Source organism: Pleurodeles waltl, chromosome 2_1 (assembly GCF_031143425.1).
Source record: "Pleurodeles waltl isolate 20211129_DDA chromosome 2_1, aPleWal1.hap1.20221129, whole genome shotgun sequence".
Taxonomy (NCBI): domain Eukaryota; kingdom Metazoa; phylum Chordata; class Amphibia; order Caudata; family Salamandridae; genus Pleurodeles; species Pleurodeles waltl.
Genome location: NC_090438.1, coordinates 182784639 through 182806015, shown reverse-complemented (window position 1 = coordinate 182806015; position 21377 = coordinate 182784639). Strand labels below are relative to the sequence as shown.

The following is a 21377-nucleotide window of genomic DNA, read 5'->3' as shown; positions in this document are numbered from 1 at the left end:
GGGATCGGGGAGAACGATCCGCTCTTGCGGGGCCCCTGGGGCGCGTCGTCGGATGACTCGGCGGCCCCCCGGTGTTCGCCAAACAAGATTTGAAGACTTTTCACTTATGATTGCAGAATGATCCGACTGAATGGAGGGGTCCACCACTCCACTCCCAAGACAGTCTTACTGGCTGTTATGTTCTGGTTGGGGTTAGGGGCGACAGATGCTTCCGGGGTGGGAGTATGGGGTGGGGGGCAGTTGGGGGGTGAGAAGTTTGAGTTGGGGTTAGATAGTAGCACTCGGTACAGGTTTAGTACCTCAATGTTATGTTTTAAGCGGTCATCCCTGTTTCCACTGACAGCCACCCAACAAGATATGATACCCGCGCAGCCCACGCCTGGTCCTCACTGACACAAATCATCTCCTGGAATGTAAACGGGCTCTTAGATAAGATCAAACGATCTGCAGTTTTTAACACCCTCCGCAGATACTCCCCCTCAGTGGTCCTACTGCAGGAAACTCATCTCCTGGGAACTAAATGCCCTATGCTCACACAGGGAGGATTTGATAGGGTTTACCACGCAGGTTTCTCCAGGGGATCCAGGGGAGTGGCCATTCTACTCAGCCGCTCTCTACCTATGGTGATAACATCTACGCTGTCTGACCACAGGGCAGATTCGTAATTGCTTCAGGGATGCTTCACGGTACACCGCTGAACCTTGTATGCGCATACGCCCCCCCAGTGGGATTCGACGCCTTCCTACTCTCACTCCGCCAGGTGGTAGCGGGACTCCCCCAGGGAACCACATTGATAGGAGGGGATTTTAATGCTGTTCTGGACCCCAGACTGGATATATCCGGGGACATTACCACTGGTAGGGCCTCTCGGGCTGCGAGTCAACGGATGGGTGGAGAGCCTCGGCCTCTGCGAGGTATGGAGAACCTGGCACCCTAAAGAACGTCAATACACACACACATCAGCCGCCCACTGGACACATTCCAGAATTGATTTAATATTTATGCCTGCATTAGACGTCATCGGTGTCACGGGGGCTGATATACTGCCACAAGGGGTCTCAGACCACGCACCTGTACGAGTCCGACTGGGTGGGACGGACCCCACCAGGCGCCCATTGTGGCGCCTGAATGCATGGTGCTTACAAGACAACGAATATACCCTTGAAATAAGAGACCGCCTTGCTCAATATTTTGAGTTGAATTTGGGAACGGTCCAGTCCCCAGGTATAATATGGGCTGCCGGCAAAGCCACACTAAGAGGGCATGCCAAGTGTCTTCTTCGTGCACGTGAACGTGCTCGGGACTCAAGAGTGTCTGAGTTGGAGGCTGAGGCGCTGAATCTGGAGCGCCAACAAACGACCTTATCCTCGGCCTCTATTCTGAGGCAACTTACTAGGACCCGAGAGGAAATCAGACATTTGGTCCTTGAGTCAGCAAAACACATTTGGAGAGCATCGGCCGCCCGAATGTATGGCTGGGGGGACAAGAATGGAAAACTCTTGCATTGGCTAGCCACACGCCCCCTGGCCAATAGAATCATACCTGAGATTAGAGACGACTCAGGTGCTCTTTCCAAAGCGCCCATCGAGATAGCTCAGAGCTTTGCCTCTTACTATGCACGCCTATACGCAGAGCACCCTCGGCCCACCATTGAAAGGGAATCCCCCCTCCTGAACGACATAACTCTTTCCAGAGTCTCCCAGACGGCCAGGAGCAGTATGGATGAGGCAATTAGCCTCACAGAAATAACCAGCGCGATTGCCAACTTGGCATCAGGTCCTGATGGATTCCCACCAGAGTTATATAAGAAATGCAGCGATATTCTGGCTCCACATCTGCTCAACATGTACGAAGAAGCTGAGCGGAAGGGCCACTTCCCTCCTGGGATTGACCTAGCGACAATAGTAGTGATCCCCAAGACACAACCCCCGTCGCAACACTGCTCGGCATACCGACCCATTTCACTCCTGAACACTGAAGTCAAGGTCCTAGCCTCAATCCTCGCTTCAAGACTAAGAGACGCCATACCCACACTGGTGCATCCTGACCAATGTGGCTTTATGCCTGCCCGTAGCACTAGACACTGTATTAGGAGATTACACCTAGCGTTGGCGCATCAAAAGACCCTGTCTCGAGCCCCTCTGGCTTTGCTTCTACTCGACTTCGAGAAAGCCTTTGACACGGTAGACTGGTCTTACCTCGAAAACGTCCTACAAAGCAACAGCCTTGGGCCCAGATTCCGAGGATTGGTGAAGCTACTTTATTCTAATCCCACAGCACATGTCCAAGTAAACGGAGTAATCTCAGACCCATTCCCTATCGGCCGTGGCACCAGGCAGGGATGTCCATTATCCCCCTTGCTTTTTGCATTAACAATAGAGCCTCTGGCGAAAATGTTAAGGGAAGATCCGCTGATAGAGGGCTGGTCCTGGCCCGTCTGCCAAGAGGACCGCGTGGCACTGTACGCGGATGACGTCCTGCTGTACATCTCAAACCCAGCCAAAAGTGGCCCCCGCATTCTACAAATTCTAGATCTCTTCTCGGATGCCTCAGGACTGACCCTGAACCCTAGTAAGTCCTTGCGGGTCCCTCTCCATCAATCTCGAGACTGCATAGACTGGCAGCAAAACATTCCAATACGAAGAAATAGTTTTAAATACCTGGGCGTGCATGTCTCCTTGCTCCCTGAACTAACATGGGAGCTTAACATCACACCATTAACCAAAAGAATAAAAAATGACCTCCAACGTTGGAGTGACCTCCCCCTTAACTTGTATGGGAGAATCGCTCTTTACAAGATGATGGTTCTCCCCAGACTTCTTTACCTCCTCCAGAACTTCCCTTACCCTATCCCCATGAGATGGTTCAGGGAAATGGACTCACAGGCACGCCAATTTTTATGGAATGGCTCCCGCCCTCGATTGGCGCTTAAAACATGCCAGAGGGACGTTTCTGAGGGGGGATTGGGAATGTCCAACATCCATTACTACCACCTAGCAACGCAAATACTAGTGATAAATGATTGGGTAGGGGGTGGATGGACAGATCCGGCGTATCGATTAGAACTTCAGACCATGAGTTATCCAAAGATCTTTGATGCTCTGTATGGAGGCCCGATCTCGCGTGGGACCCCGGAGGTGACCGGAGTGGTACTGCGGGGTTGGCGGACGGCCCAAAAGTGACAGGGTGGTGGGGACGCCTCACCCATCAGACTCCACTATGGCAGGGAATACACTTAAGAGAGATAGCGAGATTGGAGGGATTCCAGAAGTGGGACAACATTGGTATTTCTACACTAGGCGATGTATGGGATGGCTCACATATGCGCTCTTTTGAAGACCTCCAGAAAATGTTCTCACTAAATAAGACGCAATTTCATAAGTATCTCCAGATCCGCCACGCCTTGCTGACAGAAATCCGGACAGGGGATAACATACCTGAATATAGCCCTATGGAGGCGAAAGCCCTGATGGGGAGCCTAGGTAGAGGAGGTGTCTCCCAGATATATCGCTCGTTGGTTGCCACCACTGGTGCTGCCATGGAGGGACTCCGTCAGAGATGGGAAGGGTGGGTGGGTCCTATGGAAGAGGTAGACTGGAACGAAGCATTGGCAGCTCCACACACTTTAACGATGACGACTTGTCTCCGTCTAATACAGACTTACTATCTCCATACTGCTTACCTAACACCCGACAGGTTGTTCAGGGCAGGTCTCCGTGACGCAGCTGACTGTCCACGATGTGGGGACCCAGACGCTGACTTTTTCCACATGGTATGGTCCTGCCCAATTATTAAAGCTTACTGGGGGGCTGTTATCATGGAGATCTCAACGGCCTTACAATCGGACATCGAGTTGACGCCAATGCTGCTCCTATTGGGGATCATGGGTGACACTGGACTGAGGAGAGCGGAACGGACCTTTCTGGGGGTGGCATGCTTAGTGGCCAAAAGAGACATAATGACGGACTGGAAAGCCCAAAACGCACCAGCTTTGACTAAATGGAAAAGAGGAGTGGATTGGTGTGCTCAACGTGAAAAACTCGTTTACGAGGCCAGAGGGTGCCCGAATAAATATGATAAGGTTTGGGGGAAATGGGATGCCACTACACTCAACCTCCCTGCATTGTCGACTGGCCCAGCACCAGAAAGAACCTAAACGGGCTTCCCCCTCCCCCCTTTAAAGGGTGGTAACAAGCATGGGATACTTTACGGAGAGATGCATAATCTTCACACACAGTGTATTGTCTGAGACTAGGGATTGACCATTGTTTGGTGCACGTTGGCACCCAATTACATGTATGTATTTCGCCTTATTTTTTGCAAAACCAATAAAAATGTCTTTATCAAAAAAAAAATCTGCAGATTTTTAGACAGGTGGTGGATTGTGTGGCAAATATGGCAAACCTACAATTGTGCGAAAATCGACACACAGCTGCACAATCGCATAATTCTATTGGCCCTGTCAATAAGTCTCTCTCCTCATTCAACAGTTAGTTACATCCTTAGCAAGGGTGGCAGCAAACCAAAACATCCTGCGGTTACCGACTGCTTCCAGAAACTAATTAGTGCACTACTGGAAGCCAACCACCCTTAGCGTCCCTTGGAGGAGCACCCCATCAAATTAAAATGTAATTCACTCACATGGTCTGCATTTACCACCAAATGCTTTTGTTACATGCACTTCACACACAGTCAAAATATAGGCGGTCGCCTACACTCAAGCAGCTAAGTACTTAATAAAATAAAGATCGAGATCCATTTTCTAAATGCGATTACGTTTAAGGCGCCACAGTATCTAGGTACGAGAATGATCAGTCTGTCGGAACAGCCAGGCCTCGTGTCTTGTTTTAATGATCCTATCTGAATGACCTTTGCGTTAGGCAATGATGAGTTCCAGACCTCGCTTGCCCTTGCTTGCACTGTAATCAACAGAGATCGGCCTCTTCTGCAGACAGCCCAGCGGTGAACTAACAAGCACCAGCAAAGCCAGAGGGTCTGGCTTTGATGTCTTACAGATGCAAACAAAGGACTACATGAGTGTGCATGGGCTCTTTGTTGCAGGCCTCCGTGGAACCTGCTTCTTTCTGTGCCTCATGTCAGTGATTTATTTTAAGGTCTGGCGTTAGCAAAGGCTTTCTGATTTTGCTAGAATTGTAGTATGATATGCTTACTTATAAAGGATTTAGGTCATCCCTTTTTTCATTACAGCATAGGACAATTGGTCAGCCCACTTCAGCCACTGGCCAACGTCACTATGATGGACAGCATTCCGCACAAAGCAGCCCAGTTCAGCGCAAGGGACTGTATGTAAATACGTGCTTTTTACACGATCAAAAACGTTGCTTTTAGCCTGGTTATGGAAAGAAAAGAAAAAAAAAAGACGAGGAAATGAAAATACTTTGCCTGGTAAATGATGGTGAATAAAGTATTTGGAAATTCAGTTATCACTGCGTTCGGCACCAAGGATAACTCCCCTAAATACTCACTGGGGTTGGGAGAACTGCATACATGCTGGATGATAACAGACATCACTAGTTTTAAACGGAAGTATGTCTACAACTAGTTGGGAAAGACAGGACTTAATTTTTCACATCTCAGTTTGGGCTTCTATTTTTGTTCCGCCAGCGCGAGATACAGAGAGAAACATACATTCAGGTAGCATACCTCGCCTCGCCGTGCATACACATCAGAGGACAGCGGCTCAGAAGTATGGAGAGTATTACGGGAGCGGGTTACCTTACTGCAAGCAGCCCTGATCATAGCCCCTCGGGAGCTCAGAACTGGAAAACGCAGGCGCATTACGGAGCTGATGGATTCTGAAAAAGCCCTCTAATATTTATACAAATATTCACAAGTCAGGTTATGAGGGATTCCCAAACCAACTGGACTGTCCCCTTTGGAGAGGTCCTGGCAGTTCAACCTGGACTGTTCCTACTGGTGCAGTTACCAGACTCATTTGCATATGGTTGATCTTTGTCCAGACTGACATGGAGGCAGAAAAATGACTGAGAGGAATTCAGCCCTCAGTGCAAGTGGCAGAGATTAATTCAACCAGCCCTAACATCACATTGTTGCTACGTGTGACATTTATGTGCATATATGGATCGACCGTTCAATGCAGAATTCCAGCTATGCCTCATCTACGGTGCCTTGGTAGGCCTAAACCACTCTGGGGTTGCTGTACATCCATCTGCAGAGGTCCTGGCCTGGCAGTTTGGTTTGGACTGCTCCGTCTGGTGCAGTAACCAGGCTGGTCTCCATCTAGAAAGGAATTATGGTGAAAAGTGAAGGAACAAAATGCAGCTTGGACAGCTGTGGCTGGGGTAAATTCAAGCATTCTTTCCATCTCTTTGCTAGACTCAGCATGGTAGGTAGTAAACAGCAGTAAGTTTTATGAAAATGTGAATCACTACATTTTTATTTTTTTCTCTTTAATCAAAATATTTTCATGTATGAGAAAGCCCTTTGGACTTAGGTTATCCCTTTTAAAGGGAACACAAGAATACTTGTAATACGACTAGTTTTAGTTAAAAATCAGGCCAGTGCAAATTATACCATCACAACATCTACAAATTCATATTTGAGGGTACTGGCACTACAGAAAGGCGCAAGAGTGGCATGTCTATAAAGTGCAATTCTTGCACTGCTAGACAATCTAAAATGATGCGTTTCAGATTTTCGTGGGTACTTCTTCGCAGTCTATTCTGAAGATGCTTGGACCAGTAGACATTCAATTTCATCGTTTTTCCACAGATTTCTCATTTGGACAAATTTGAATCTGGTTTAAAAGCTCCAGACAACGATCCAGGAAGAAAAACCATAATACTGTTCATACCATAATATTTACAATAAACACAATACCAAGTATATGCAGACTTTTCCCTTCACACTAGCATATCTTCCATCCTCAAATAAGTCTTTCGGCGCACTTTTACAACTAGTCTGAACCACATTACGCGAGGTATTACTCACTGCCTAAACAAATGCAGTGGCCCTAAAATTTAAAGTGATCTGCACCATCATAAAAAGGTAGTGTATTTATTAGTAGCTGGAAAACTCGGTGATCTTTCTTTGTAGAGACCGGTAGTGTATTTAGTGCCCTTCTATGCAAGTTAAAGAAGCAATAAAAAAACAAAAATCATTTACTTCAGCACTATGCTAAAAACAAGCTATAACCGCGCATCCTCAGCCAGTGTAAAATATCACAACCGTAGTACTTTAATCCAGGTGATCAATTGGGTGCTTCACCTGGTGTTGTCAAACTGTGGCACTGTACAGGAGAATAGTAAGAAACTTCCATTGCATAAGCATCACCATAGGAGATATAGGTAGGTAATAATTCTTCAAAATCTAGCAGATCCGATGCAGCATGTAAAGTAGGGCATAATTGTAGGGTTTTGGTTTAGACTATTCAATCAAGAGATCTGTCTGCTACCGTATGTTAAACTACCCCCCCCCCCCCACACACACACACACACAGGACAACCCTCAATGCAACTGCTGCAGTAGTCTAGAATTCTCTACCAGCCGGGAAAATCTAACAGTCAGGCAACCCAACACTTCTCTTGATGAAAAAAGGACGTCCAAAATACTCTTCCAACAGGACTCCAACCAGCCCCATGGGTAGATAACTCTCAGAGTCGAATTACTCAAGTCTACTCAGCGTTAGGGCCAGATGGCCTACGTTTTTCAATATGCTTTACAATTTTACCATAGCCCATTTTACAGCACATCCCTACACCACAAATTATTACTGCCTGTTCAAACGAATGATATCCGTAAACAGACTGAACGTAGCCAACCTGCTTTCATGCGCAATGATTTCTTTCAGCAGGCGCATAGACCTTTTTTGTAGCACCAGTTTACTTAACAATTTGCTCTCGTTACTTTAATCTGCCTGTCGCATTTCGTTTTAACAACCGTCAACAACAAGGACTTTTTATGTTCAAATGATAATTTCCACAGATCTCTGACTTTATTGGGGTTGGATGCATTTTGCACAGTCAGCCTCCTTTCCCCTTTGACCATTCTCTTTCTGTGCTCCTAGCCTAAACCTGCAGCTGTAGAGAAATCAAATTCCCACTTTCCCCAATCTCCGGGTAAAAGTTACCTGTCGCTATAAATCTCTGCAGAGTATAATTCTGTGAATGAGAATCTGTGGAATCATGCTCACGTGTGTATTTTCTCTACTGAATGGAAATTAAGACCGCAATTTATAATAACGAATTAACCAGACTCAAAATAATTCACGGAACTGGCAGGTACCATGGGCGTGTACGCAGGAGGGGGGGGGGGGGGCAAGCTGACTGTGGGGCAGTGTAGTCATCCTTTAAATCTGCAACCCTCGTCAGTAGGTGGTAGCACCCAAAAGCGCACTGGCAAGGTGCTGGTGCAGGGTGATATCATCTGCACGCGGGTGATGTTCGGTAGCGCTGGTCACAACAGGGATTACTGCTCGCGAAAAATGGTACTTATTACAAAAGAAAGAGAATGTGGGCTCAAAAAAGCCCTGGACGCTTGGCGTCACACCTCGTGAAAAGTATCTGAAAGGGGTAATTAAACATTTATGTGGCAGCTGCAAACACTGAACAGGGTACAAGTTGGGTAAGAAGTAAAACGACGTAAATTAATTAAATTATGATGCGGCGGCTAAGCAGAATATGAAGTTTGCGGAAAGATGTGTTCGATAACCATGGAAAAACCTAAGAGGTAGGAATCATAGCGGAGTGCTCAAACAAGTATTCGCAGCATCCCAAGTTGGTGGCACTGACGTGTTTCTCAGCATCACAGACGAAGAGCGACACCTCCCCTGCTCATCACGGTTTAGTTCAAAGGCTCACACGGGTAATGGCGGGCCTGCACGTTTCTGTATATTTAGACCCACGTCACCTGGCGCGACATTCACATTTTTCCTGGCAGCAAGGCAAGTGGTGTGGAGGGCCTCGACCTGACATGTCACAGAGGCTCTTCTGGACCGCACTGGCTCGCTGCCCCGACAGAGTCTGCATGGATTTGGCGAGCGCCTGCAGGTTCCTGCAGATGTGGTGCGTCAACGCGATTCACGAGCAGGCCGCGGGAGCCCTGGATACATAAATATTACATCCCACCAGAGCCGCGCGAGGTGGAAACTACGCAGCGTGTAAATAACGAGGAGCGGGGATTTCTGTGCCTAAATAAGAGATGCAGGCCGTCGGCTGAGGAGCCAGCTACCGAATTAGGTCACTACAGGTCATACAGGGTGCAAAGCCAGGATGACGCCTTCAAAATAATAGGATGTTGTGTGATTGCCCTGAAGGGTGCCCTGGCGAGTGAGCAAACGAGCAGTTAAGGAAATTAGAGACTAGAAGCAAATAACCACGTTTTCAGGCGGTCAGATGGTTAGCCGGTTCAAGGCGGGTAAGCAATGAAGAGTTCCTGGGCTGTACACGAATCGCTGAGGAATGTTTTTGTTAGTGTTTGTGGTACGTTATTGGCACATTTATGGAAGCAAAATGAAATTTAAAAGATCCTGGGCACGATTTAAAAACATTTTTAGGAGTAGGTGCAACTTACTCTTGAAGTAAATAAATACTAGGAGTTGGTCAGAAGTAATCCTGGATTCCGAGAAGATCCCAGGAGTTAAGTCACAGCAAAACCCAGGTGTCCCCTGCGTTTAGCATACACCAATGAAAGAATATGACTATACAGGCGTGGTATGCACATTTTTGGGACACTGAGTAACCTGGAAAAGGAGGACCAGGGGCGTCTACAATAAGTGTAAAAAACAAAAAAGGGGGGGGGGGGGGGGGGGAAGACCCCATAAAGATGAAACGCCTTTAGCAATTGAAAACGCTCTCACGAGAGTGTGCTTACTCAGAAGTAGCCAGTACATTTTCACCAAATGACCAGAAACTGAGGTGTGTTGATGATGGGCAAGCAGGAGCAGAGCAGTGCTAGGAAAGTGGAGGTTTCATCTGGATCCCAGCTCTGGCAATTGTCATTGAGGCGAATCTAGGCCAGGAGCAGTGCTGACGTACCCCAATGCCATTTTACAACACCAAGGCAATTTCAGTGGACTCCACACTTTGTGCCCTTAGGGTTCAGAGTAGTAACCTGCAGGGTGAGAGGGAGGCCCCTTGCTTGTGCTTGTAACAGGCATACTAACCCCTATGTTATCTTATGGAAAGGCAAACCTGCGACTAGACTGCACATTAAATGTATTAACCACCGGAGTTATCCTACTCCTGTTATACTCTGAAAATTGCTGGACACACAAAGAACTCCGAAGCAGGGTCACTAACCCTGCAAAATAGTTTTAAATGCTGCTTGTGAATAATTAGGTAACCGAGAACAGATTTATCGTATTTGTCCTTCTTGAAAATTTCCTTAGAGACAAAGTTTAAAAATAAATAAATACATAAACGTCTGAATTACCGTCAGACTGTTCCAACACACCGATTCCTTTCCACTGAACCATTGTACCTCGAATTAATGGGATCCTGGAGTAACTTTAACATTACTAGCACAGGAGCGGGCTGTCCTATTTTGTATAACATTGTTTACCAAGGAAGAGGAAAAACAGTGAGGCGAAAGAAAACTACCTGGATCATGCGAAAACGACGACATTAGAGCTGCTTTAGATAAATTAAGCCTACACAAAGGCGACCTTTTTATTTTGAAAAAAAGTTTTGGGCAAGGACAACTTGTGTCCTTTTTCCACTGGATGCTGCCTTGAAAAGTTGAAGCAACACATACATTGCTATGTTAAAGACACTCTAAACAGAAAATGTACGAAGTGTGGTTTAAACTGAAGAGTACAGGACCTGGCCACCTGGGTTCTGATCCCACTTTCAGCGTCTCACCTAAAGTACCTTGTGATTTTTGGCACATCATGCGCCTCTGTGCCTCAAATAGTAATGAGAAATAATGTAAATAGTATAAAATAAATAAAAAAACTCACACTTTCTATGCAGTCTGCCGCCCAGGGTTCTCTCATCCACGTGTCTCCAGCCCGCCCAGAGCACATCCTGCTTTCTGAATTGTGTTCTCAACCCTACCAGAGTATTTACGCTGTTCCAAATACAGTGACTCGTATTTGGGGTGCTGCTGCTACAATAAAAAACAGTGGGCCCGATTCACTAAGGGAATCGGGTATCTTCACTCCAAGGAGCAGTAGTCACGGCTTCAATTGTACGATGTACACCACAAAAGTCTGCAGTAGTGCACCTCGAAACGTGTAGTACTGAGTGAGTCGTAAAAATTAACTTTCGCGGCTGTTCAACTTTGCACTTTGGAGACAGCCCAATATGGAAATACAATGTTTTTTTCTTCGGGGGTGGGGGATAACACTTGACAGCTTAGGTTCCCCTTCCCACCCTGGAAGGAGAGTGGATCCAGCCTGTTGCTGTACTAAACCTCGAGCCGTGTGCAGGAGGAAGGGGTCGGAGGGGTCTGTGGGAGTGTTCACCAGCTTTTAAAACGAGCCACGCGCTGAACCGCCTACTCAAAACCTTTTGCAAGGATTGGACTATCGCAATACAATGCAGAGTTGTGGCATATCGTGACGCAGTAGTAAAACCGTTAACACCCTACAAGGTACTCGTGTGGACTGCTGTTTTGTTTACATTGAGCATTTTTATGCAAAATGCATGTTTATGGACGTAAATGGCTTTAATAAGTCAGGCCAAATAGATGTACAATGTTCTGCTGCTTTACTTTAAAATTATTTCGACCCATGCAATCAAATTAATCGGCATATGCCCGTTTAAGCATACTGTTCTATTAAAGACTTTTAAATTCAGTGCCATCAGTGAACATGCTCCACCTACAAACAGAATTACATCAGACAAAAACACCCCGAAGGTTTCCTCTCGGTTTACGTCTGGTTCCAGGAGACCGTGTCCGAGGCAGACCAAAGACACTTGAGCTAACAGGCAGCTGCTTATTACAAGGCGCTCTGGAGTCTTACTGGAGACAGGTCATTCAGAAATTACCAGTGCTTTGGGGGTCAGCCGGGGTCACCAACAGGCCTGGGGGATAGGGCAGGTCCTGCGGTTAGAACCACAGCTAACCGACGGTTTCTGACGTATACAAAAAGTGGGGAACAGAACGCATACATTAGTCTAAGCCACTAGTGATTATGCAGGGCTGCATCCCAGTCCATCGTTATTTTGCCCACCATGCCGCCTCAGTTTGGACAAAGCCACATGCAAATCAACACTGACCATGCTCCAATGAGAACAGCCCAGCCCAAGCTCCCTGAACAGGAACACAAGCAACCTAGGACTCATCAGCCAGATATAGTTTGGTTCCAGTGACCGTGTGCATGGGACCCACGTTGGGGCATGCCAGTCCCACCTACAGCGACCCCCTGAAGTATACGAAAAGCGATGGATAGAATGCTTGAATTAATCTAAGCCACTGGTAATTACTCAGGCTGCATTCCAGTCCATCATTATTTTTCACATCATGTCACCTCAGTTTAGACTCAACCATTTGCAAATTAGTCATGACTTTGCTCCAATAGGATCAGTCCAGGTCCTCCTTGAACCAAAACACAAGCAACCAAGTTATAGCTGGCTGACGAGCCCCACCTAGTGCAAAACCCCAGGTAGGGCTGCTGGTGTTCAGGTTCAGGGAGGACATGGCTTGGCTGTTCAGGCTGGACTATTCCCGGCTGGACTATTCCCACTGAAGTAGGGTCAAGACTGACTGGCACATTGCTGGGTCCAAACTGAGGTGAAATGGTCCCCTCACCCGATTCCTGACCCTTGGCGGATGTTCGAGGGACCTCATAAACAACCAACTCCTGAGCAACGCCCCTTGGAGGATGCCCAAGTGCCCTCACAAGCACTGGCCCCCTTCGATCAACTACTGACCAGCATCCTTTGGCAGATGCTTGAGGGCCTTCATGAGTACTGGCCCTGGTCGCCAAACTCCTGACCAGCAGATGCCCTACGGCCCTTATGAGTACTGGCCTCCCTCCCTTAACTGCTGAACAACATTGAGGGGCAGATGCCTGAAGGATGCCAGGAGCACCAGCTCCCCTCACCCAACTCTTGATCAGTGTCTTTGAGCGGATTCCTGAGGGCCCCCATGAGCATCAGTTCCTGCATCAAACTCCTGGCCAGCATCCTTGAGTGGATGTGCCGGTCTACTCATCCAGTCTGTGATCTTTAGAGGATTACAGTTCATTTCATTCTTGAATCTGTAAGACTACTCACTGGGTAGTAGTTTCAGACTGCAGGAAACCTCTGCCTGGTCCATAGAATCATCCCTCTGCTGTTAGAGATTCCAGTTCCAGGACTGACTGGCGTTTTTTGGCATTAGTGGGGTGCCTTTCTTCTATCCAGCTAGTGCCAGCCTCGTCACTAGTTTATGTCAATGATAGTGAACATTTGGGAGCTTGCACACTGATAATGTATGCATACATGATGGCCATACTTAACTCAGGCTTTATGTCAAGTACGGAGTTTCTTTATTGAATGAATAAAGTGCGTTTGGTTTAAATCCTGTAAAACCATCATACAGAAATACACAAAGGCACCGACGAAGGTCTGATTCTCACTTTGAGCTCCAAGTAAATATTTGTAAACAGCCTGCTGTAGTGAACAAAAACAAGACGATTGCTTTCTGTACACAGTACATCTATGAGCTAAAAACTGTCAATATCTAGTGTACTTTTTTAAGTGTAAAATAATCCCTCATGCACTGCAACGTACTTCAGCAGAGGTGGACTGAAACCAAACAGCCAAAAGCATGAGGTGAGAGGGTAATGCTCTTTTGGCGTGGGCTCAAGGGCATCCTGTGCCTATGTTAAAAATTGGTAACAATGTGTCTCTTGGCAGCTGCACAGTCCAACCAGATCTAAAAATAACCACAACATTACACACCTTCACTAACAATTTCCAAATATTGATTAAGGATTTTTATAAACCACATAAGATTTAGATCCCAATGCATAACTCATAGTTCCTAAGTTCCACAATGTAGGTCTTCCAATGATCTTAGAATATATTCCTATATCTATTTAACACTTTACAGTGAAATAATATGTTCAGGAGAAGATAGACAATCACTGTATCTCGCAGCACAATCCATCTAGCCTTTCCCAACACTAATCAACACCGTGTCCAGAAATAATTCAGGTGATGAACAAAATGGGCACTTCTTGTCCTGCTAGCTTAGTATGCTAGCGTAGTCTCAAGTTACAGACATGATGCAAAAGACCCAATGAAACTACACAACAAAGGTGTCTTCAGAACTCAGCAAGAGTTACACTGACTTGTCCCACACAGTGGCACAGAACACAAGAAGCAACACACATTCCAAGAGCGGACTCATGGCCATCACTGACAGAGACAAAGGACACTGAACAACAGTAGACAGACCAGACCACCAGGCAACACTTTACACTATACAAAAGCCCAAATTATTGGCTTTGTCAATGTATGTTTAGCATACTGTAAACGACAGCAGCGTTTAAGACCAATATCCAGCTTTTAGGAGGGGTGAGAGTGTAGAAGGATCATATGGCCACTTCTTATTTTTAGGAAATTTACAGAGTACCAGAAATGTAGCCAGATGGCAGCTTTGGAGCACTTTCACTTGGCAGACATGGAATTTAACACACACATGGCCAGAGTAAAGAGAGAATAAAAAGTACTGCCTGTAACCAGAAGAGTGAAATATGTTACAGTTTAGGTGGCACAGACAGTCCTCTCTATTGTTAAGCATTTTTGTGTGTCTTATCTATGTGTTTTATTCCTGAGGGGCCTCAGTGTCATCCCTTAGTAAGATTCGGAGGTGTGTGTTATGCACAACGGGGAGTGTGAGTCTTGGGTTAGCTTGTCAGGGCACCGGCGGAGAAGCGGTGCTAACGGTTCAGAGGTGCCTTATTGTGCGATAACAGTGAGAACAGGAAGTTGAAAAGCACAAGACATAGGCGCGGAGACCGCCGGCCTGTTTATCACACAGGAAAATAAAAAATGTCACAAGCGGCCCTGGAACATTTCTCCCAGTAGAGCCTGTCGCTCGTGTGCGGGGGGGGGGGGGGGAGCACGCACACTGTGACAACCAACCACCGACTTCAATTACATTTTCCAGTACAGCTCGACCTCCACCTGGTTACTGGGGGTTTGTTGTTTAGAGGAACAAAGTGTTTCTGCGCCAACATACTCTAAAGTACGCACTGGCAAAGGTACTGGGTCTGGGAGTAAAAGCCTAGTGCATACAGTGTTAGCACATTAGATCGAGACCCAGGGGAGGGGGCCAGTAGAAGATGCCAGAGCTGTCTACAGCTGTAAAGTAGTCCCTCAAAGTTCAACGCACGCAATCACGGAAGGATACACTCAATAGCCAACAGCATTAGGTGAGAGCTGGATTCTTCACCACCAAGATCAATCAAGAGGTGACTTGGCTAAGTCTCAAGCCGATGGCTCAAAGAGGCGGACCTAAACACACTGAATATATTGTTAGTTATAGGCCTTATTTAACATGTGCAGTCAGAGCCTAGACTTAAAACCACTCACTCATTCTAAAATACACTACAGGACCACAATTCACAATGCCATTTTCCTCACAGAGATGGAGTTTTTTCTGGCCGAGTCCGACTTTACCAACACTATGACAATCAGTCCAGTCCCCATAGGGTGTTTTAAGAGCACACGGAACCCTGTCTCCATCAGTGCTATCAACACACCCACACCCTGCGCACGAGCTGTGGGCTTGGATTAGGCACACTGATGCTTGAACACATCACAAAGGTGACAGCACTGAACCCACCACCGCCTCACCCCGCATGTCAACACCTCTATGAAGGAAGATGATGCCACATAACTACTCTTTCGTCTGTTTCTTTCAGTGTGCACGTGAACAGGCGCTGCTGTATATGGGCACAGAGCACTCATTTACTTAGGAGCAGTTCACTGGCCTGTAGAGAGGAAGGGCCAAGAACAGGCACGAGATGTGGTACAGATGCGCTGAGATACAGCGTTTCCAAGAACACAACCAGAAAAGCGTTCCGGCTAGAGCAGAAACACCATGCCTTGGCAGCACAATGCCACAGGTCAGATCCACCTAGGGTCATACCAGGAAAGGACTAGGTCAACCCAACACGTAACCTAGGCTACAGCATAGCTTTATCTTGGACACGGCTTACATCAGCGAGGTACTAGGACGCTACAAGAGACAGGTCTGTAGTTCAGCCGAAGCAGGGTCATGGCAAAAGTTCCACAAGGGCATAACTTCTGTTTTAACATATTTGAGACTATAGCACTCCCAGGAAATAACTGAGTGCAGCAGTAGCAGGGGAAAACTTAGGCTAGAGCTGTCCAAGGTTTCAGGGGTGCTAAAGTTTCCAGGCACTCCACCCTCAGCGAGATTGAACAGATGTTACAGCTAGAGTCAACACAATTATCATCCCTGAAGAAAACACCAACGCTGCATCGGCCAAGAGCTGCAATAACTGGTAACAGCCATTAGTAGCCTATGTAAGACTGTTGCAGCCCTACATTTAAAATGATAGGTTGGAGTCCGGCAACCCTGGGTTCCCTGGCGCTCTTGGGTTATATTTTACTAATCCAGAAAGTACTGTCCCGGCCTCCCTCCGAGTGTATGCTCGCGCCTGTGTAAGGCAGAGCAGCAGCCTGGTGGACAGCAAGACAGAGTCTCCCAGGCAGTCCTGAGGGTGCATTCCATCCAGCTACTGCCTACAACAGTTATAGTTTATTCATCTCACCAGCACGGGCAACTAACTAACCGTTAATCAAGATGAGCATTGGGGGCTCATTTTCATATACCCTTCCCACCGACCAGCCCCTCCTCGGAGAGTTTTACAGCCCTTATGAAAATGTAAATATTTTCTTCTCCATTCGGGGTTGACTTATACAGCTCTGATCAAAGCACCGTTCGGGACTCTTGAGGATTCTGCAGGGCTGACTTGGGAACACGAGGAGTACTCAGAGCTCAAGCAGAGGGTAACTGATCTGAAGGCGCAGTAGCTCTACATGGACAACAGCCATTAAAAGACTGCTGTGCTGAATGGTGGCCAGGCCAGCTGGAGATGACTCAGAGGAAATAGATACAGTAGAAGCAGCAAATACATCATTATCATAAGATTTACATCCCGCTAACTCATCGGAATGGGACGGCCATGCACACGCCCAATACAACTCAGACTTAGTGTTCTAGACAGAAGCGGTCACCATTTTCTGGAAGAAACAGGTACCGAGTCACCCAGTATACTACATGAGTAGAAAGGAGAAGCCATCAGCCTGGATTATTTGATCTGTGCCACATGAATGAGTAGCTTGTTTTTGGGGCATACAGTCTTAATCAATTATGGAGTACAGCATGCTACTACTGTGTACAAATCTGTAAGTCAAGACCAAGGCCCTAAAACTAAAGCAAATTATGTTTTTTCCAGTGTGGCTGAGAAGCATTCTTTATTGGAGATGTGGACTATTCTTTATTGGAGATGTGGACTAGGGCTCCAACAGTCCCCACACGGATCACCGGACTTTACGTATCTTCCTTTTTTGTACTCCCCAACAAATGGGAGTTAAAGTAATCTAATTTAGCTACCACGTATTGATTTTTCGATAAAAGAATGAATGTGTCAGTGAAGTCTGAGGTGGTAATATGTCGTTGATATGACACAGTCGAAAAGCTTTCATTGCCATAGTAAAGTTCACAGCCTTCACTGCCTCGGCTAATTTAAGGTTTGTGGCCCTACTTGGAAGTTCTTGTACTTACCCTTAATTATCTTGTACTTGGTTTACTATACTGTGGGAAAAAAAAAGAAGCTTTGTTTTGCCTTCAATTAAACTCTGATACCTTGTATTCACTCACGGTTGACATATGCAGCGCAACTGGCCAGTGAAGCGCAGGTCTGCTGCTTGTAAACTGAAACCAATTCAGTGGGCGCTGTGTCCAATAACGACAATGCCAGGGGCTCGCCTGTGGGTACTTACTCCCAGGCGGTGGATTATATCACAGTGGGTAGAAGCTTCGAGTCAGAGCGCAACACAGTGTGTTAATGCCGCAAGACATTTTTTCCCCGACTGTACGTCTAGGGGCCAAGCCTGCTATTTGCTCTAAATAGCAGCATTCTAGGTTATTTACTGAACTGGACAGAGGCCTTTCACTGGGGGTTGAGGGAAGGAGGGCCGGGACTCCTTTCGGAGGTCTGAATTAATCTCGGGGAGTTGGTACGCACTGGTCAAGACGAGCATCATGTCGAAACGTGCTGGGTATTTAGTGGAGAAAAAAAAAAAAAAAAAAAAGAGTGGTAGTGAGAAACTGCAATAGGTCATCAGGATCACCCTTTGTCGCACACGTCCTGGCTGGAAGTAGGTGCCAAGAGGCCAGGGAGGGAGTAAATAACCCTCAAAATCCCTCCCACACAGATGCGATGAAAGGTACGTTAAAGGTTTAGGGAGGCCAGGCTGTCCAAAACACTAAATAAGTTCACATCACACATATGTGTAGAATAATTCTGAAAAAATGTTTCCCCATTCACGGGGGTGAGGGCGGTTTATTTATTTATTCTAACACTTTGTGTGGCATTAAAAAGATTAAAGACTGCCAGGCGAGGACGTTCCCCATAGGGACTTCATGAAGATGTGAGCACATCCATTGAAGAGACATTTTCTCAAGTGATGGTGCTTAAGATACAGGACGACCCCAGCTGATACATATTACATAAAGGGTAAAACTCCAAGCCCAGAAAGACAAGTTCAGTGAAACAGGCAGGTTAATTGCTTCTGTTCATTGGTGAATGGGGAACTAGCAGTGAGGCTCGCGCAGCGCTGATGCACCAGAGCAACCAGTTCCAGGTCACAGCCAGAGCAACACGAGGGAACAGCCAGGCAGAGCAGCGCCAAAGGAGAGACCCAAAACGGTACCAGGGTAGTCAACACCAGAGCAAACCCAGGCCCATAGCAGCAACATGACACTGCAATATTACACTTAGCAGCAGGGCAGTGCCACATGTCGCGGCACACGAGGGTACCACCGAAAGCAGAGCAGCATTAACAAAAGTTGCATCAAGGCACTGCAACACAGAGTAACACCCAACCACCACTATACCACTACCCGACTCTATTTAGTAATGGGCAAAGCCAAAACCATTGCCCAAAACCAGACTTCTACCAAGAGAAGAATGTATAATACATAATAGTACTATGACACTGCCAGATACAGCAAAACCCAAACAAACCTACGTACCACCATATCATCACCAGACCCTGGGCACTACCATGCTCAGTGGAATAACTGGGCACCACCAGAAACAGTGCATCATACACAGTAGCGCCAGTTCACATAAAGATCGATCACCGGGGTAACCTTGCAGTAGATGCAGGGCACAGACAGACCAAAAGCACCAGCAGTGCATGACCAGGGCATGGGCAGAGCAGCATCAGGCCATAGCCAAAACAAGGTTGTGCAGGTTTTCCCAAAGTAGTACCATGTCCTGACACACTTAGCAGAAAGGCAATCCAGTAACAGCACTAAGGCAAAGAGTGACGGAAACTTGCACCAGGACATGGCCACAGCTTCACCTGGCCAAGGCAGGGTTCCACCGGGCACGGCCAAGTGCAGGCTTCACCAGGCGTACTACCGCCTGACCTGCATCATTCTAAGGCTAACATAGCAAGATATCAAACACAATCTGTATTTCTTCTCCGATTGCCTCAGGTACCAGTTCGGGAAGGAAACCCAATTTGACTTTAAGTATTTTCATATTACATTCATATATATATGTATTTATTTTTTACTTTTTCACATATACTCAAAACATTCTATATATTTCTACAAAACAACAAATCATTCTAGATCCATTCTAAGGCCAGACCAGCGATAGGGCACTACAAAAAGTAAAGTAAAAAAATAAAATGTGCAATACAGTCTGTGCCAAGGCGAGGCAGAACCAAGACAAGAGAACAGCTCTCGTGATAGTAGGCAAAAGCATGGCCCGGCGCAGCGCAGGGGCAGACAGATCAACAAACCCACCGAGGGGAGGGAGCGGGCGAAACAGCGGCGGGGCGCCGCGACCACCGTCCGAGGCCAGGGAGGGCCGCCCGCCGTTCACTCCCGAGGGTGAGCTCGTGTAGGGGGGTGCGGTCGGTCACGCCACCTCCCCGAGCCGTGCTCCCTCCAGCGCCCCGAAGCATTCCACCTCCAGGCACGGCACCTGCGTCTATCCCCGCGGCGCCCCCCTCCAGCCCTGCGCGCACCCCCGGACCGAGCCCTGGCCCCTCCGCGCCCGGCTCACCATCTGCCGCGCGATCTCGGTGGCCGCCATGGCGTCCGGCTCGAGCAGCACAGGAAGCGCCTCTGAGGCCAGCAGCAGCCACAAAGAGAAGCTGTTCCAGGGTGGGCGAGACCAAGCCGGGGCGGGGGGGGGCCGCGCGGGGGGCGGGCTGCGTGCTGCCCAGAGAGCGCTCGACGGGCCTCGACGCGCAGCTGGTCACACACGCAACACTCCCCCACCGGCAGCGGTCGGCCTGCCCCGCGTGTGTGTGTCCTGCCCCCGGCACCGCCGGCGAGCCGGGAACGGACACCCCTCCCGGTAATGCAACGTCCCACGGCTACATGTATCAACCGGGTGTCTCTACTGGGGCTGATGCGAGAGTGGAAGATGCTGCTGCACGGCCAGTCGGGGAGGGTGGTGTCCTGGATGCAGGTCAATGGCGGGTTAGAGCCTTCCTCTCCGTAGTGCCTTAAAGGAACAGGCTGCAGCGTGACCCATCAGCACCACACGGCTGGCACACCCTGGCTCCATCACTCCACGCACACTGGCACGGCATGGCACACCCCTTCGCCCATCACTACACAAGAAGAGCGATCCGCGGTCGTTCCGTGTGCACAAGGCACTTTTCTTCCACTCTAGAATTGCAGTTAATAAAATGTAATAAATGCCACCATACTTGGAGTTATCACCTTGCTGCGCTTCCTGTGAAGCCAGAAAAAACTGTTAAATAAAATGCTTGACAAGCCTAGTCACTGCCTTCCGTCAACACTACATACAGCGGTACATCCTGGTAGCAGCATTACACAATATAATAGATCAAAGACCACATCAGCGCACACTATAGTGCATTATAAGAGGGATCATTGTGGTGTATCACATTCCGCCCCATCTTATTGCAGTTTGAATGACACACCCACTTCCTATTACCGAACAACATGGCACACCACATATAGCATATCCTCAGTATGTTACATCCCATGACCAGATCACTCAGATTACCGTAAGTCTATGCAAAAGTAGCTCATTCAGTCCATGTTTTTGCTTTGTATTCTGAAACTTTTATTCCTGCTTACCCCCTTATTAAAATTAAAAGAATTGGCAAAGCCAATAGGTCTGGCTTTGGCTGACAGTCTTCTGGTTTTGT

The 21377-nt window shown here is 47.5% G+C and overlaps 1 protein-coding gene across 7 annotated transcripts in view; it reads right to left on the bottom strand.

Moving 5' to 3' along the window:
* SEPTIN6 (septin 6) overlaps nucleotides 1–20814 on the bottom strand; it is a 148682-nt gene extending 127868 nt beyond the window's left edge. For 3 of the 7 annotated variants that reach the window (XM_069212288.1, XM_069212282.1, XM_069212269.1), the window contains exon 1: nucleotides 20255–20400. In XM_069212288.1, the coding sequence (XP_069068389.1) occupies nucleotides 20255–20284 (30 nt within the window). In that variant the 5' untranslated portion in view covers nucleotides 20285–20400. Of the gene's footprint in view, nucleotides 1–19992 lie in introns of all 7 variants that reach the window. The other 4 variants (XM_069212277.1, XM_069212263.1, XM_069212300.1 and 1 more) reach the window with 4 other exon arrangements.
* Between the last annotated feature and the right edge of the window lie 563 nt (nucleotides 20815–21377).